Source organism: Episyrphus balteatus, chromosome 2, assembly GCF_945859705.1.
Source record: "Episyrphus balteatus chromosome 2, idEpiBalt1.1, whole genome shotgun sequence".
Taxonomy (NCBI): domain Eukaryota; kingdom Metazoa; phylum Arthropoda; class Insecta; order Diptera; family Syrphidae; genus Episyrphus; species Episyrphus balteatus.
The window spans coordinates 113,473,158-113,492,831 of NC_079135.1; the positions used below are offsets into that span (position 1 = coordinate 113,473,158).

The following is a 19,674-nucleotide window of genomic DNA, read 5'->3' on the forward strand; positions in this document are numbered from 1 at the left end:
TCTCAAACCGGGAGAACTTAAAAGTAAAAAAAAAATAGGCACGATTCTGAAAAAATAGGCATGATGTGGCGGTTTAACATGGAAGGCGATTTTTTAAAAATCTGACAATGTGCAAAGCGTAGGCCCATGACACAAGCTATCATTTGGCATCACTCCCAAAAATTGCTCTCAAGCGGTTTAGCTTCCAGGAGCGTTCAAAGATTCGGGGATTTTTCGAAAAAAAATTTTACCCCAACTTTCAAACGCGATTTTCTCGGAATTTTGAAAAAAATCGAAAAACCGGATTTTACCACTATCGGGTAGCTGAGAATATAACCTTTCATATGGCACCACTCCCCTGTCTCTAGATCAAAGCGTTCCAACGCCTATATCGCGGAATTTTGAAGAAAATGAAAATAAAATTTTTGATGCCAAAACGTAGCGGGGACTCAAACCTACATTTGGGTACAACTCCCATCCCTGTAGGTCCACGCGTTCTCAAACCGGGAGAACTTAAAAGTAAAAAAAAAAATAGGCACGATTCTGAAAAAATAGGCATGATGTGGCGGTTTAACATGGAAGGCGATTTTTTAAAAATCTGAAAGTGTGCAAAGCGTATGCCCATGACAAAAGCTATCATTTGGCATCACTCCCGAAAATTGCTCTCAAGCGGTTTAGCTTCCAGGAGCGTTCAAAGATTCGGGGATTTTTCGAAAAAAAATTTTACCCCAACTTTCAAACGCGATTTTCTCGGAATTTTGAAAAAAATCGAAAAACCGGATTTTACCACTATCGGGTAGCTGAGAATATAACCTTTCATATGGCACCACTCCCCTGTCTCTAGATCAAAGCGTTCCAACGCCTATATCGCGGAATTTTGAAGAAAATGAAAATAAAATTTTTGATGCCAAAATGTAGCGGGGACTCAAACCTACATTTGGGTATAACTCCCATCCCTGTAGGTCCACGCGTTCTCAAACCGGGAGAACTTAAAAGTAAAAAAAAAATAGGCACGATTCTGAAAAAATAGGCATGATGTGGCGGTTTAACATGGAAGGCGATTTTTTAAAAATCTGACAATGTGCAAAGCGTAGGCCCATGACACAAGCTATCATTTAGCATCACTCCTAAAAATTGCTCTGAAGCAGTTTAGCTTCCAGGAGCGTTCAAAGATTCGGGGATTTTTCGAAAAAAAATTTTACCCCAACTTTCAAACGCGATTTTCTCGGAATTTTGAAAAAAATCGAAAAACCGGATTGTACCGGAATTTTTTTTATGATAAAAAAAGAAATATTTTACTAAAAAAATAGAAATATATTTACCATTAAAAAAACCAAGAGAAAAGATCACGAAAAATTATCTGTCTTATTTATAAAAATATCCATGTGTTAAAATAATTCCATTAATAACTAGAACCAAACATCTTAAGCTATGGTGTTTTATAAAAGTTTAAAATATCTTCATATTTCATTGTACTTTCCAAATAAAAATCAATGTATCCTCTCACCCATCACAGCTCAGCTCAGCTCACTTTACCTTAGCTCACCCAACAGCTCAGCTCAGCTCACCGACAGCTCAGCTCACCCAACGGCTCAGCTCAACCATCAGCTCAGCTCAAATGAGCTGAGCTATGGTACAAAAGTACAAAAGTGAGCTAGCTCAAAATTTGAGCTGAGCTGTGAGCTGAGCTCAGCTAACTTTTGAGCTTTGTGGCAACCCTGCAAGTTCCATATTGCTACTACTAGTGCTGAAGCACACACAATTCTCATAAAATTACCATATCGCACATTTTATGAGCAATTCATTTACTTTCGTTAACCATATACCGTACGTTCTGAACCGCACAACATGAGTAAATTTCAAAGAATAAATTGAAAACTACATGGACGCAAGGAGGATGAAAGAATTAATTTATTGTTCACTTGATAAAAATGTAAAAAAACGAATTGTGGATTAATTAATTTAATAATAGAAGTTAAAAATATCAAATGAAATTCATTTACATATACCGAATGAGAAGTATAACTTCAGTCGCGTGTACATGTGTACACACACTCTTTTTTTTATTTTAAAAGCTTACAAAAAAAAATATATACCATTAAAAAGCAAAATATTTCTTCTAAATAATAAAACCAATCATTTCTTATGAAAAAAGTGAAAAAAACATTTCCAAAACATTTTGAACTCGATCAATTTTCATCAAAAAAAGCTATTGAATCAATTTTTTTAGACAACTTATAAAAAATTTTATATCATGTAAAAGCTTATAATTTCACCTTTCATATGGCGTTTCAATCTTATTTCTGCGATGCCTAGAAAAAAAGTTTGAATTTTTTAAAGATTACCGTACTTCCCACACTGGTGGCTGTTCATGATCGACAGATCTCCACAGGTGTTTTGAGGCATTTCGCAAAATTTTTAATTTAACATTGTGTAGCTTGTAGTGAATAAACAGTTATGTGCGATATACCAAATGAAAGGTAACATCATCAGAATGCTCAATAAAGTCAAATCAAATTTGTATTTGCTTTAGATTAAAAGAACCTGTTGAATAATAAAACTTTATTTTACCGTTATCTCAAAATTGTGACTAAAAAATTGATTGAAAATGATATAGTCCTGTCTTTTATTATCTATGTATCTACAATATAAATTACATTTATTTATCTGTTGGGACAAAACAACTTGTTTTTCCCGTCAAAAACCGGTCAAAAACCATTTCGAAATAGTAATTTTTTGCACATGTATGCGCACAGTCATAGACTACATCTTGAGATTTTTTTAACGCTATGAAAAACTGCGAAAGTGCGAGAGTGGAACGTTAGAAAATGGCGTCACTTTTTTGTTGTGGCTGCCATGGTTCATCGATTTATAAGACGTTATCACGTCAAAAAACTCATTCTTGAGTATTTAAAAAAACAATTTGAAAAAATCGACAACAACCTTTAACAACTTCCAAGTACCAAGACTTAAAAAATAAAGGAGCTAACATCTCCCTCTCAAAAAATCAATTATTTCGAAAAGATTAAGTTATGAGAATTCTATGAATACATTTCAGTTATAATAATTGACAAAAAAATACAGAAAAACACTGCATTTTTATAAAATTTATGAAAGCTTCAACTGAAAACAAATAATATTTTTCTCAAGAACACTGTTCAATTCATCGGACTTATTTTGAAATTAAAACTCGAATCAATAGTGTACACATTCTCCATTTAACTGTTTTAACCAAGAATTTTCATGACCAGAAATAATTTATCTAGAAATTCCACTTATGTTTGAAATTTTTTTGTGAATTGGAACTCATAACCATAACCATATTCTTAGCTTTGTTTTTGCAAGCTAGTCTGTTGTAGTTGTGACGAAACTTGTTAGATCCTTTGTATCGAGTCGGAATTCCTCAAAAAAATTTACCCTGTAAAAATCTGAAAAAAAAAAATATGTACCTAATTTATTCCTAGCAGTTTTACCATCCTTAAACTGCATATAATTGAGGGTTTCAACTGAAAGATAATTTTTTTCTTTTTTAACCTTCTTCTATTTCTTCATAAAAGCTATAGGTATTACCTATCGTTTATGAAATTCTGAGATATCCTTTGATTCTAAATAACTTTTCATTCAAAAATTCCAGGAATTTCTTATTTACCTTACCACTGAGTCTCCTCAGTAATGGTAAAGACTAAGAAGCCATATTTTTAATGGTAAATTCTAATAGTTCTACAGAAAAGTCAAAAACATTAATAGTGATGAAATAAATAAAATAAAATTATCTAGAAAATTGAACGAAACTTACATAAAAATAATTTTTGGATAGAAATATGAGAATTTATTTTTAGTTAAATTTCCCAAACAGAAACCACAACAAGCTAATTTTCATTTTTATTTTATCTCTCTTTCTTTGCAGTCCAATACCAGCAAATTTTTAAACCAAAACAATGTTAACCCAAATCGTCCATAGAACAAGTAAACTTTTATTAGAACAACCATAATAAACCATGAATTTCTAAAAAATTCCCAAGAAAACCCAAAAAAAAAATGAAATTCAAAATGTTTTAAAGCAAAATCGTGCAACTCATATAATAATGTTTCCAAGCGAACCCAAAGTGCATCGCAAATTTTCAATAACAACAACAACAAATTATTTCCATATTCAAAGAGCGCGCGAATTTGTGTAATATATTTTCCACCATCATAAGCAACTTTTACCAAATGATTCCCAACATGGATTCCCGAATGGATGAACTCTCTGAAGATGAGCCATTTGGTACATCGAATGATTCATTGGTATTCGATTCTATACCGGATGTGGATGCCGAAGTGATGACTACAGGGAATGCATCTTTTATGCAATTGCCACCTGATGACTGTATGCAGATGTACAATAATGTGTCTTATATGAATGTTTCCTGTGATACTTTGCTTGCATATAGCATACCGTTATATGGCTATTGTATGCCATTTCTGGTTATGATCACAATAACTTCGAATACATCAATTGTTTTGGTGCTGAGTAAACGTAGCATGGCAACGCCAACAAACTTTGTCCTTATGGGTAAGTTAACTTTTCAATTTTTTGAATGAATTTTTTTGTGTGATTTTTCAGAAAAAAAAAAAACTAGGGAAAAAAAGTTGAAATGGAAAAGTTAGAAATATTACTGATAACAAGTTTAAAGTTTTTATTTCAAAATTTAAAATAATAGTCTAAGTTTAAAAAAGGTTTTTATTGTTCAACAAAACACTATAGCTTGAGGAAAAAAAAAAAACAAGAAAATAACCCATCACCAGCAGAGTACAATATTTCGCGAATTTAAATTGTTTTGACATTTTAATTAACAACCATAAAAGAAAAGCACTATTGTTAGCAGAAACAGTCATGTTATTTTTGTTATTTAAAATAGATAAGATATCATAGAGACGAATGTTTTGCGTCTCTTGAATACCATCGTTATTTTGCACGTTTCTCCCTATATCTCTTTTTTGTTTGTTTGCAGTCAGATTCATTCCTTTCCTAGAAAAAAATTCAATTATAATTTTATCGTTTTTCAAGGAATTCTCAGTACCTATGTATAATCCTGAGCCTATTTAAAAAAAAAACATTTGTAGAAAAAAGGTTATTAGCACGAAGAATTATTGTATAAATATTGGAAAAGATCGATTAAATTACAACAGATATGGGCGTAGGTGGGGTGAAAGATGAGTCAAGGTCAAATGTCAAAAGTTTCGAATTACGTAATAACTTTCAAACAGTGGCAGTATAAATAGACAAATATGTATGCAGAACTTTTACAGTTCTCTACACAAAATGCTTCGACAATTTTCTTTCTCTGGATAATCTCAATGAAGGAATCTTGTTTTCAAAAAAACAAAACGGGTTAGGGTCAAAATTCTGCCGGGGTCAAAATTCTTTTGTCAAAATTCTGCTTTCAAAATTCTGCTTTACAAAATTCTACTTTCAAAATTCTGCTTTTCATAATTCTGTTTTTCAAAATTCTGCAAAAAATTAAAAAAGGGTTTGGAAAATGTTAAAAAACGCGCGCTTTTTAACATTTTCCAAATTAATTTTATTTTAATTTAATAATTTTAATTTTTTGCAGAATTCTGTAAAATCATCTTCTTGAAAAATTATCTGCTTATTTGATTACTTACCTTAGTAATTTGTCATTCTTTGAATGCAAATTAATTTTTGTTTTATAAATGAATGAATTTGAAAATATTAAGAAAAGGTTTTTAATACTAAACATTTCCGAAAAAAATTCAAAATTTTTTAATTTATCAAATAAAGATGAATATTCAAAAATTTGAATAAGAAAAGGAATATTTTGTATCAAACAACATCGGTTCCAATAAGTTATAAAATTTAATTGAAAGAAAGTCAGTCTATGCATTTTAAAAAATATTTGCGATACTTAAACAAAAAAATTTAGGAAAGTACCAATGAATTACATTAATGAGGTGTACCTATTTTTCTTTAGTCAGCGCATATGCTCTAAAAAAAAATACAGAATTGGCAGAATTTTTTTGTTTAAGTACAATACTGGCAGAATTTTGAAAAGCAGAATTTTAAAAAGCAGAATTTTGAAAAGCAGAATAAAAAAAATGCAGAATTTTGAAAAACAGTATTTTCGTTAAAAAAGCAGAATTTTGAAGTCAGAATTTTGACCCGATCCCAAAAAAAACCTTATGTAATTGTTGAAAATATCGTTTTTTTGCATAACTGTAGGTCATAAACAGAATAGAAAAAATGCAGAATTTTGAAAAACAGAATTTTCGTTAAAAAAGCAGAATTTTGAAAAGCAGAATTTTGAAGCCAGAATTTTGACCCGATCCCAAAAAAAAACCTTATTTAATTGTTGAAAATATGGTTTTTTTGCATAACGGTAGGTCATAAACCATGTTGAAAATATCGTTTTTTTGCATAACTGTAGGTCATAAACCATCAATGATACTGAATATATTTTGATGCAAAGCTTTTACATTGGGGAAGTGGGGGCAATACCACCCCCTTAGTGTTTGATTGTCTTAAAAACCAATATAAAACAACTTTTACTTAAAATAAAGTCATTAATCATTAAGTTAATTGTTTAATGTAGGAACTCTCATTATTTATAAAAAAAAATAAAAATATTGAACAAAAGATAATAGTAGAAGAACCCGCCTAGGACGACCTACCCTCATCGTTAAACCAGTTCAGAGTTATATTTTCTTAAAGTTAGTGTCTAAAGGGTTGCCACGCTTTAAAGTTAATTTTTTGAGTTCTTTGAGTGTTTATGGTGTAAAAAAATATCATGGGAAAGGAAACTAAATTTGAATATTCAGGATTTTTAGAAATTTAACATTTTAGGAGGGTAAACTGAGGTGAATCTAGAAAAAGGTCAAAAAGCTATTTCCTTAACAAAAAGTGGTGGAAAAAAAGATTGATACTTTAATCGATAGATATTGTTAATATATATAAGTCACACATACAAACAAGAAATGTAAAAAATTTGCAACTCAAGATATTCAAGTTTTAAAGTCAAACCCGTGAAATTCGATGTTTAAAAAATAATTCATCTAAAATCTTCACGAAAGGTATTTGAAATAATGTTTATGTTATTAGAAAGCAAAAAAAAAAAAATAATTTGACACGTTTCTGCCAAATTTTTGATTTAGATTCGTTTTTGGCTACTGTGTATTTTAGAAGAATTACAGATTTTTTACATTTCAATACTCTGTTTATTTGTCTGGTGACCTAAAATGTTTTGTAGGGCATATTGAATATATTAAAACTGCATACTTTATTTTTCAAAATACCTCCAAAATCTGGATTTAGGGACAAAAAACGTTTTTTTAGACCAAAAAACGGTATTTTACAACTTCAAACAATGCAAATACTCTAGCTTCGTCAATTTTCAACAGATTTTCAAAACAAAATAAGTCATTTGATTAAAATTTAATATTGTTTCAAAAAATTATGTCGAAAAAAAACACTATTTTTAAAATTCTTGAGCTTATGAAGTTTAGGTTTCTAATTTAAACCATATTTATTATATATTGTTGGAAAGGTTGAAATATCTTCTTTTAAAAACAGGTTTGAATTTTACAATCGATTGAAAATTAAAGAAGCATGAGTATTTGCAATGTTTGAAGGTCTGAAAAAACCGTTTTTTTGTAAATCCAGATTTTGGAGATATTTTGAAAAATAAAGCATGCATTTTTAATAACCAACAAATAATAATTTTTTTAAAGAACTAAATAAAGTATAATACATTCTTCTTTATTTCGTGCCCTTTCTTTTTTAAAATAATTTGATCTTCTTCGGGTATAGGTCTGATGTAAATATAAGTTTTAACAGACAAAGAACTAACGAAGAAAAAAATAACAAAAATAATAAAAAATTATTAAAATTATTTTTATTTTAAGTGGAGTGATTGAATATAATTCAATATAAGTTCAAGTGACCTCAACTCCAAAAATTAATAAAGCGTTTCGCCCAGGGCATACATTTTCTAAGTGTCTGAATTTAAACAAATTCCCTTAGAGTATTATAATTCACAGTATATTCATGCTGTGAGTTTTATATAGTGTCGGTAAACATCGACCAAAATAAGGCGTCTTAGTAAGGGTACGACAGATCTAACTGATGAGCCCACTGTCGTACCTGGGCGAAACGCTTTATTAATTTTTGGAGTTGAGGTCACTTGAACTTATATTGAATTAAAGACAAAGAACTAGTTAAAACATATATTCAAATCAGACCTACAGCAGACGAAGATCAAATTATTTTAAATAAAATAATCAAATAATACAAAAAGAAACGTAAACCTCGGAATGAACTAATAAACTTTGGGTTCTTTTTTATTGTTTGGTCATTCAATAATATCTACCGGCACCCAAAAAAAAATAAAACCTCGAATTTTGTTTCTACATGAAACCAATATTTTTTGTCCTATGGAACAAGTAAAAATGTGGTATGTACCTTCTGAGACCGACATGTATTTCGACCCGCTGAGTCCGAATTTAAAGTCCGTTTGTCCAGGTCTCCAGTTTTCTGATGTGACTGCAGTTTTTTCCAATTTGTTGTCTTTTTTGGTTTTTTTTTTTTTTGCATTTTTCTCAAAACTGGAGGGTGACTGGGCCAAACGGGTTTGAAATTCAGCAGATTGAAATATATGTTGGTAACACTTTTTTTCAGTGCTGGTGCAATTTACCTCAAAAGTCTAGAAAAATCTACTGTCCAAAAATCGGGATTTTCAAGACTCATCCTGATGTTAGATGTTCAAAAAAGTATAAACAAAATATTAAGGAGTTATTAAAGCAAGTATGTAACATATGATGACATGACAATGCGATATAGTACATTTAATACTCCCAAAAAAGACAGACAGACAGAATTGTGAGTTAGATGACTTGTTCTTGTCCTTGCTCCAATTTTAACAGAATTTAATAAAAGAGTAAATCATTTTTCAACGCCACCTTCTTAAGCTTATAGTTTTAATCCATGATATTTTTTTTATTATTTTTTTTTTTTTTTCTTTTTGTGCAGACAGAAAAAATAAATCATTTTGACGTTGAGATCTTAAACCCAACCAAAGTTGGATATGAAGTGAACCAACTTGAAAGTATATAGTTATCTTAAATGACTTTTGCTGGGTATGTGTACGTAAGAATGAATCATCATTCCCACTCCACATTTGTTTTTCTTGCCATTTCCTGTTTGGAAAAGCGACCATATTGTCTGAGGTTTTCATTTCAGAAGAAAGATTAACTTTTAACGTCCTGCATGCTTGCTCAAATAAAGTTTTTAAACCCACTATCATATAAGAAATATAGGTTTGTTGAAATAAGACTGAATGTGAGAGAGTAATGGTTTTTTTTTTTTTTTAATAAAAAAAAACAAGACAAAAATCTTAAACGGATTAAATCTCTTTTTTTTTTTGTGAATATCAAGATCAAAATGAAATAAGTTACAACAAAAGTCTCAACTTCCTACGTTTGAAAAAAAATAACTTTAAACTGAAAAATTAACAGAAGTCTTGTGTAAGCCTAAAGCCAAAAGGATACCAGAACATAAAACAAATGTCTAACACAACTTCATGCTTAATTATAAAATAAATTGATTTAAGTCAATATTGAAGCAAAAATAGAATCATTTTTCAGGATCAAAATGTCAATAAAGAAATAGAAAAACGAAAATACCTTATTTTAACAATTTTACATTCAAAAAATCAAAATAATGAAATATCTGATTTCAAATTATTATTGAAAATGTCTGGCATAAAGTTCATGTGTTCAATGTTCATGCCTCTAGAAACAATTTACTCTTTTGTATGGAAAATGCTTTTAAGGCATTTGCATTTGCATAGCTTTGTGCAGGAATATTTCTCTATAAAGGGACACAGAACCGGATATTTAATGCTGTAATACACTTATCTTGTTGATTTCCCCAGGCGACAAAATAGTATTTCTGGATTTCCTTTTTTGAAATGCAGAGATTTTTTGTTCGTTTGGTGTTTTTTTTTTCTTTTTTTGTAATGGGAATTGTTTATGTCAACTTTACCTTATGGAAAACATATAATAAAAGCTGTAGGGGATGAATATTGTAAGTTATGGTTTTACGATGCACACAAGATTTTATGGTAATGGCAGGACTTTTAAAATTTGAATAATATCGACCAACTATTTTAAATATTGAAGAACATAGGAAAAGCATTAAGGGGTAATATTCAAAATAATTGAAAATGAAATAAGTTATGCATTCCTATAGTATCTTTATTGAATGGATTATTCATACCTGGCCAATTAACTATATGGAATTGCAAAAAAAAAAAAAAACTAGATTCATATTTAATGTCGAGATTTAACAATTTAGCAATGCTTGACAGTGCAACATAACCAAAAAATTCTATTAATTAAAAATTAATTGTCTGAAACTGCACTGAATTCATATTCTCTGACAACAATATATTGACAACACTATCAAAAGAAATAAACGACAAAACTTTCTTTTTTTTTTTGGGTAATCTCTTTACTTCTAATAATGTGATAAATAATCAGGATACAACAGTAAGGAAACATTTTGTTTAAAAATCTTGTAGTTATAAAAAGTTTTTTCTCGATATTTTTAAGCTCATGAGTCAATTTATTTCGATCTTTTCAAAAAGGTGTTAAAACATAAAATGCACGACGATAAAAGCCAGCTCTTATATGAAAATGTTCTTATGAAAAAAAATTAGGGAAAATTATAATTTGATTTTACCATTGAATAATTATTCAATGATTTTACTAAAGCATATTTTTCTGATAATGTAAGAAATATATATAAAATCTGTTTTTATGAGTAAAAAAACACGATTTTTAATGGTTTTGATCACAAAGTACATATGCCAACTTATTTCTTATATGAAAAGAACAAATAGAAAAAATAAATTTGAAAATCGTTAGAGCCGTTTTTTTATAATTTTTTACATACATAGATATAAAAATTTTGTAATATTTTTCAAAAAAAAAATTGGTATGTTATTTTAAAGAAATGTTTTTTTTTACACTTAAAAACGAAATTTTGAAATATTTCACAAACACGTTTTCAAAAAATAAATTTTAAATATTTTTTGAAAATCCAAAAATGTGTTTTTTGAGATTTTTTCGTTGAGTTCTGGTTAGTCGTGTACGAGATATTCAAAATCAAAAAAAAGAGGTTGTATTGCAAGTACCGTTTATAATTCTTCAAAAAAATATTTTTTGTTTCAAATGTTGAACCTTATTTGAAAAATCACACACAAAAATTTTAATCCTAATTGTAATATCCGTTCCTGTATACCTGCCATAGAATCGTTTTCTTGATTTCTGATTTTCTCGTAAGCGATTTAACCGATTTCAACTAAAACAACTAAAATTTTTGTACGAAAGCGTTTTAGTGATCATAAATTAATATTACGAAAATTTTTCAAAAATATGAATTTTAGATTTTTTAAAAAATATTAATTATTTCTTTTATTTTTTATTTTTTTGAAAAATCAATGTTTTGAAATCAAGTTTCCGAATTTTATTGAAACTTTGTTTTTATGTGTTAATTTTTTTTTTGAAAAATTTGGAAAATTTTTACTTACCTACACAAAATTATAAAAAAAAAAAAAAACAATCCAAAAAATACTTTGTCATACAAGAAATCTAATGGCATACTTTATTTGGAAATCAAGACCTTTTTAAAAGGTGTTCTCGCAGGTACTTTAAAAAACAACTTTTAATACCTCTTCAAACTTCTATTAAAAATTAATAGTAAAACTAAACTAAAATTTATACTTCTTATTTTATTTTTATTTTTTCAGTTTACCAAATTTGTTTGCATATAAAATGTCTTAAAAATTTCAACCCAGTTGTGAATTTTTTTTTTTTTGTATAAAACGAATACAGTTTCCTTAAACTAGTATTTTTTTTTATTTTCTTTCAATTTTTTTTCAATTATTTTCTACTTCTATTTTCCATTGTGTTTTTTCACAATTTCTACCAATTACCTTGTCCTTAGATTGATTCCCAAAATTTATTTTTAATTACATTTACAAAATCGTATTTCTTATAAACCCTTTTGATAGTATTAAATACTCTTCCAGACTGAACGACTATACTCTTCTTGTTTCCCTCACAAAAGCTTATATAATTTCAATCAACAATTTCGTGGATTTTATATCCCATTATCGTTGGTTTCTTTGGCAGATTAATTCGCATGAACTTTTTTTTAAACCGCATGAACTTTTATTGACTTTGGAGTTGGAGTATTCCAAGAAATATTTTAAAAGCAATCATCGCTTGTTACCACACTGCATTTCTTCAATTTAAAAGGAATGTTCTTGAAAATAAAGAAAAAAAAACAAGGAATCTTCATTTAGCATCTTTACGTTCAAAAATTAAAAGGTTAAAATAATAGTTAAGACCAAATACTGCAAAGTATTTTTTAAAAGGAAGTAAATATTGTCTTTTGCCGAAAAGTTTGTAAAATTTAAACACAGCGTAAAGTCAACTATCTACATAATATTTAAAACTAACTTAGTCGTTCGCTAAAAAAGTTTTTAAACTTCCGAGAGACTTTTTTGATTTTCCAGACCTACCAACAAAAAAATTCGACTAACAATTTCAAAAATTTTGGATTGTTTCAGAATAATCGCTTTTCTCTTTGGCAATGTGGAAAAGTCCTCAAAATTCTACTTATAAAAGCTTCATAGCCACTTCATAAAAAAGTGTTTTCAACCTAGTTCAGCTGCTTCAACATTCAAATAACTTATACTTCAGTTTAATTAATAATAATCATCAACAAAACATACTGTATTAAACCATATGTTTTATTTCTATTTTTCAGCAATGGCTCTTTGCGATATGTTAACAGCAATATTTCCAGCACCTGGACTCTCATACATGTACACATTTGGGAATCATTACAAGCCACTATCTCCGGTCTCGACATGTTATGCGTACTTCATATTTAACGAGGTAAGTGTTATTGCTTCGAGTGGCACTTCTTAAAATTACTTCACATTTCTATACATAAATGCGACCTCCATTTTCTATAAAAAAATATTATCTATATAAAAAAAACCTTGTCAAGTACCGTCAATTCACCTGTCAACAAGCAATGTCCTAGTTAAAAAAAAAAAAGAAAAACACTCTTCTACCAACAACCATCATGAGTTCCGAGTATAAATTTTAACCATACTCACACTCACACTCCTCTGACTCGTCCTGAGCTGCTGGTAATACGAACATAAGCATACTTCATTCCAGGATGTTGTTCTCCAGTGCGCTTGCTATGAATATAAAATTATACTTTAAGCTGCTTTGAGAGCTGTGTTTCTTAGTGTTTTTTATTATTATTATGTGCTTCTTTCATGCAGCTACCCAGGTCGCTTCTGCTTCAATGTGCGGTATCTTCTTTCACCTAATTCACTTTCAAAAACATTTCAAGTATACTTTGGTCGTTTTTTTTCAGTTTCCAGTTTGTCCCTTAAAAGGTTTACGAGTATTTGTTGTAGTCCTTCTTCGAAAAATGTCTTTTTCTCATTTCTAAGAATTTTGGTAAATGGCTAATTTTTTGTTTGAGGGCACATTCTATTATAAACATTACAAAGAAATTGAGTTTTTCTTGTTGAAAATATCCTTTTTAACTGAGATGGCCATCAATATAAATACCACTCTACTTACTTGTTTATACTAGCTGTGAGGTTTCCTCATTTCCAAGACAGTCTTATCGAAAATTTGATCCTTTTTTTGGGGTACATCATAGCAGAGACTCCCTGTTGTTTTTGTGTGTGAATGCACAAGTTAAAGGACAATAAATTGAGAGACGCAGAGCCATTGCCATATCACCATCATCACCCAGACAATCTAATATGACAAAAATGATAAAGGACCATCTTTCATCAACGAAATGGTGATTAAAGGAAATTGATTGCACAGCAATATCATTTTCGCCCTTATAATTTGCCAAACAAAAAATAAATTCCACCTTAATGTTGTTCATCATGACAACGATTCAAGTTTTAGACTTTGTGGAAACACGACCATTTTGTGGAATTAATATTCCTTATTTTGCTTATGGTATCACGTTGGGCTTTTTGAGAGAGAGAGAGAGAGAGAGGGTTGTATTTACAATTTTAAGAGAAGAGCATTGTAAAGTGCAAACAAAGTAAATTACTTATTTTTGCAAATCAAAACAAATGGTAATAATTTCCAAGGAGAACAGAGTTTGAAAAAGTTTAAATTGAAATTGGTGTAGGAACTTTATTTCAAGTGAATAATAAAACTTTTAAATTTCTGTTTTGTATATATGATAGGTATGTTGTACCGAAAGTGCTGGTTGTATTTTGTGAGTAAGTAGGAACACTTGAGCTTACCAAGCTCAATAACAAATAAGGCCAAATATAGACCAAAATGTACAAGTCGCTTATTGTGATTCAATAAATTACGATGATACTTCTGTCTTAATTTTATTCCTTTAATAATTTTAGATTAATCAGAAAGGTTCCTATCTTTTTGTCAATTCATTCGATATTACTTCATTGAAATGTTACATTAACCTAGCATTTTGTATAGGAAAAGATTTTTTTGTTTTGATGTGTAGAGGAGGTTAATGTGAGTATACAATCTAGTTTTCGGGGTTGAAAACCCCCCATTTGGCCGCCATCTTGGAAAAAGTTGTTTAAACTGTTTTTTACTAATATCTTGCGAACCGTTAGTCCCACAAAAAAATTTTTAATATCGTTTTTGTAGATAATTTATTTCTCTACGATTTTGATTAAGTTACTATTTTCTGTAAAATTGAAAATAAGAAAGCTATACTTGAAAATAGATAAACAAAATAAATTCGGATTTTAAATGTAACCGAAGCAGACCGAATCGATTTTCTTAAGCCACATCCGTTATGCCTACTTAATCTTAAGTAGGTAATTGTGACCTTACAAGACAGATTTATAGTACCTAAAAACTAAACATATTATTAGTGAAAAAAAAACACAAAACAAGAATAAAAACTGTAGTAATTGTGTCGCAAATGAAAATTAAAAAAAAAAAAAAAAAAAAAACAATTTATTCAAAATTTGCGTTTAATTCATAAAATATTTTCAAAAAATCTTCAAAATCAGTGAACCTATTTATTTTTTTTTTATATTTAAAAGCAAAATAGTACGCCAATTTATAATTTATATGAACACCGTAAACCAAAATTTCATTGGTTTTTTATTGATTTGATTGAAAAAAAACACTTTTTTTTTAATTCAAAAATAATATTTTGTCTTCGAAAAAAAATCTGTTTCTCAAATCTTGTCAAAACAAGTATATATGTCAAAACCAAGCTCCTCACAAAATTTAAGCCTTTTACGATGAGTAGTTTCTGAGATATAGGGCTTCAAAAATCGCAAAAACCGTAACTGACTGACTCACTCACTCACTGACAGATCATCAAAATTATGGAGAACTTCCCGTTAACGTAGAAACTTGGAATTTTACACGGTGATAGGGCTTGTGGTGTATGTGGTGTATACAAAGGAAAAAATTTGAGATTTTTAATTCAGGGGGCGTGGCATCCGCCCATTTCCGCTGAATTATCATCAAATATTATAGAGCACTTCTGATTATCGTATAATCTTGAAATTTGGTAGAATGGTAGAGATGGTAGTTTATACAAAGGAAAAAATTAAAAATTTGAGAATTTCAGCCAGGGGGCGTGGCAACCGCCCATTTCCGCTGAATTTTCATTAAATATAATAAAGCACTTCTGATTATCGTAGAATCTTGAAATTTGGTAGAATGGTAGAGATGGTAGTTTATACAAAGGAAAAAATTTAAAGTTGGAGAATTTCAGCCAGGGGGCGTGGCAACCGCCCATTTTCACTGAATTTTCATCAAATATAGAGATTTTCAATTCTACAGCCATACCTTGCAAAAAGTAGTGAAATCACAACAAAAACATTACTGTTAAAAAAGGAGCCAAGTTCTCCTCTGTTGAAATTATGCTGGCACAAAAAGTACTGAGATGTAAAAGTGTACCAAGTTCTAAAGTTTGGGTTCAAATTCGTATCAATAAAATTTTGATTGTTTACTTGGCAATTTTTGAAATAACTTTAAAAATCGGTAATTAAAAGAAAAATTGTCAAGAGAACAATCAAAACTTTATTGATACGAATTTGAACCCAAACTTTAGAACTTGCTACACTTTTACATCTCAGTACTTTTTGTGCCAGCATAATTTCAACATAGGAGAACTTGGCTCCTTTTTTAACAGTAATGTTTTTGAAATTGTAGAAATGAGTCAGAAATTTTGTTTCTAACAAAGAAGAGAAGTTTCTGATAGGTATGTACTTTTAACAGCTCTTGAAGGTTGTGTAACGCACATCAATATTGTTGATCAGGGTTGTAAAATTAGAGACTATGGCGTCATTGTTGCTTATTCGAACACTCCGACAGACCATTTTCAACAATATTTGAAATTTCATTGTCATTCTCGAATTTATCTTAGTCATACAAAAAAAAATTTCGGATCTGTCATGTCGTTTAAGAGGCGGAAGAAGGATTATAATGGGTATTCCTAAAAGTAATGACCAAAGATAAAATTGTTGAAAGGCTCCCCTCTACCATCTAAATAATTTTAATTTTGTTACTATTTTTAACCCATAATATCACAAATTTTACTATAGTGAACTATTATTTTCAAAGTTTTTTCTCTATATTTGTTTTATCCACACAAAAAACGATTCTCGGTAATCTTATTGTAAGCTAAGTTCTGATTTCCGAACAAATATTCCTTCTTTTAAAAACCCTCAGGTGTCAAATTAATTTCAATCTTTCAAGCTTAAAACCTACCAACATTTACTTTCATTATAAACCTAAAGCCCACAAAAAGTTTGTAAGAAACCATTCCTATTCCAAATATAGCTATGTTAAAATCCTTATGATGAATAATGTTCCATTTCATTGTAACATTTTGTTTTTTTGTCTAAAGTCTATGATAATTCTTACTTATGTGGTACTTATGTTTTCCAACTTTTTCAATTTCTTCATTCGTAGACCTGAATTACATTTTGTCAACTAAAATTATCAAACAAATTTATCTAACGAGTCACAAGGACCAAATCAAATAAATGCTTTTTCTGAAACAAAAATAACATTAAATTTTGAAAATATATTAATTGATTAAATTTAACAGTTTGGGAATTTTTGAAAGAATGATAAACTAAAATCCATTTTTCCAACATATCGATTGATAACGTGTAGGTACCACTTCTTTTCAAAATATTGAATTTATTTAAAAGTTCAATTACTTGGCAAAATCTATTCTAAACACAAAAGAGTATGGATAAAGCTCCTTTATAACTACAGTCTGTATGTTGACAGCGAGCTACGAGCTTGCCATCATCTTTCATGGTTATGATTATCTTCCTGCTAGCTACTACAACTACCAAGAAGAAAAGAAAACTAACTGTCGACAACAACGCGACGATAAAACTTTGTCACAAAATCCAAATATACATTTATACAGCAAGTAACATAGTAGTCTATACCCTCCAGTTTACATCCCAATAAAAAGATTGCTCAAGGATGTTAGCTCCGTAGCCTTGGAGTTTACATCGTGTCGTTTTGTGTTGTGTGTGAGTGTTGTGGGATTTTCCTGGTTTGTCTTTTGTGCCTTTTGCGTTGCCTGACGATTTTCTTATCGCAATTTGTTTTGCTTGTTTTTTTTTTTTTTTTGTGTTTTGGATTAAAGTCGTATTTTAACAACAACATACAAAATGTCCAAAGGGATCAACAAAGGATATTATATTGCTAAACATAATGGTGGCAATATTAAGTTAATCTCAGACTCTTTACTTAAACCAGATGCTAAATTGACCTCATAGTTAATCCAGATGTTTTGTTTTGTGTTGTGTTGCTCAACGCTCAGCTCATGTATTGAATAAGAAATGTTCTTTAATAAATAACTATGTAATTGAAATTTTTTAAGGACTGGGGAGGAGAACACTATAAAAAGGAGGCTTTAGGACCGAAGGATATGATATTTTTCACAACAATGATTTTAATATGAAATGTTTCTGTAAATAGTTGGGATTTATATAAAAATGGTTGAATTGGGGGTACTTTTCCTTCCAAACCAATGAAACGGTGATTTATTGGTTTAAGGCTTAGCACAGACTTATGCTGCGAGCAGGGAGTCGAGAAAATCTTTAAATTATTATGGGCGTGCTAGGAATTGAATTGAATTGAAAAAAAAAAAAAAAAAAATTAATTTTCAAAGTTTATTTTTTATATAAAAAAAATGTTACGCATACACCACAGTGACCCGATTGGGAATATTTAAAAAAAATTTTAGTTTTTTTTTAATGAAAATCATGTTTAAGATTAAATAAATGTATGTACGTTCAAGTATGATTTTTGTATTTTAATTTAATTTTGTGTCCCATTGTTCAATTTTCAGAAAAAGAAGGATTAAGTTCTTTTACTTGGTTGAATGTTCCATTTTTATTTTGATAAATAATTCTCAAATTGTTTCATTTTTCTTTTTAAAACTTTAAGTACAGATTAAAGACTTTTAAGAAATACATAAACCTTGATTAATTAATTTTTCGACTTACCTTCAAGCAACAATATCAAAATGAAAAGCATGCGATTAATTTGTTTTATTTTCTTTTTTTTTTTTACTTTAACTCTTGTAGCTGGTGTTTTATTTTCTCAATTAAGATAAAATATTTCTTTCTATTTCTGTTTTATGTAGAATATATAATCCGAAAAGAAAGTCGAATGACTTACAAAAGATTTAAAAAAGTTTTTACCTTATATTCCTTCTTTTTATCAATTTGAAAAGAGTAGTGTGCTGTTGTGTTTCTTTTGTTCGAACAAGATGGAAACAAAATAGAAAAGTTTATTCAATTGATTTTATTTTTTAAGATTTCTGTTCGTATCAGATTAAAATTATCACATAATCCTGAAATAAACTTTTTCTTGTTCACTTTTATTTTAGAATTTTATTGAAGGAGAATAAGGTAGTTCTAGAATTCTTATCATTTTTTTTTCAAGTTTGTTCGAAATTTTTAACTTTTTCGATGTAAACAAGAATTTAATTAAATTTTTAGTAGCAATTTATATGAAAAATAGATTAAGATCTTGAATTTACTCAGAACAAAATAGAGAAACAATATTTTTGTAAAACAAATCAATAATTCGTTTTAAAGCTAATCGGTGCTCTTACTTGAGCAGAGAAAAATATACCTGCAGTAGTCGTGAGGTAAAAAATGATGGCATAAATACATATATAGGATTCCTCTAAAAAGTTTTTTTCTTCAATTTTTCCTTTTAAAATATCGTGTGAGTGCCATTGTATAAACAAACAAAAATCAACTAATTCAAGTTAAACATACTTTTAAAAAATCATTGCCAAGTCTTGTTAATAATAATAACACTGGTCAACATAATTTAATTTTTGTTTGCCACAAGAACCAAAATATACTTTTCTAGTACTTTTTGCGGTGCTGAATCCGAATCTAAAGTTAGAAAAATTTCTTTGGTCTCCGTTTTTGAAATATTACTGTTATAAAATATTAAAAAACGTCATTTTTGCTGTTTTCGAGGTTCTGTTTTTATGTGGGGTATTCATTATAAACAAATTTGTAAAGTTGATTATAAGAACAGATACCTATTCTTCTTTCAAAAACTGTTTAAATTTTCCCGATATCTCAT

At 29.1% G+C, this 19,674-nt stretch overlaps 1 protein-coding gene across 1 annotated transcript in view; it reads left to right on the forward strand.

Annotated features, from left to right (window-relative positions):
• Positions 1–3,865: 3,865 nt before the first annotated feature.
• Positions 3,866–19,674, forward strand: part of LOC129911133 (sex peptide receptor) — a 40,402-nt gene continuing 24,593 nt past the window's right edge. Inside the window, exons 1-2 of the mRNA XM_055988814.1 lie at positions 3,866–4,534; positions 12,812–12,942. Of these exons, the coding sequence (XP_055844789.1) occupies positions 4,192–4,534; positions 12,812–12,942 (474 nt within the window). The 5' untranslated portion in view covers positions 3,866–4,191. The remainder of the gene's footprint in view (positions 4,535–12,811; positions 12,943–19,674) is intronic.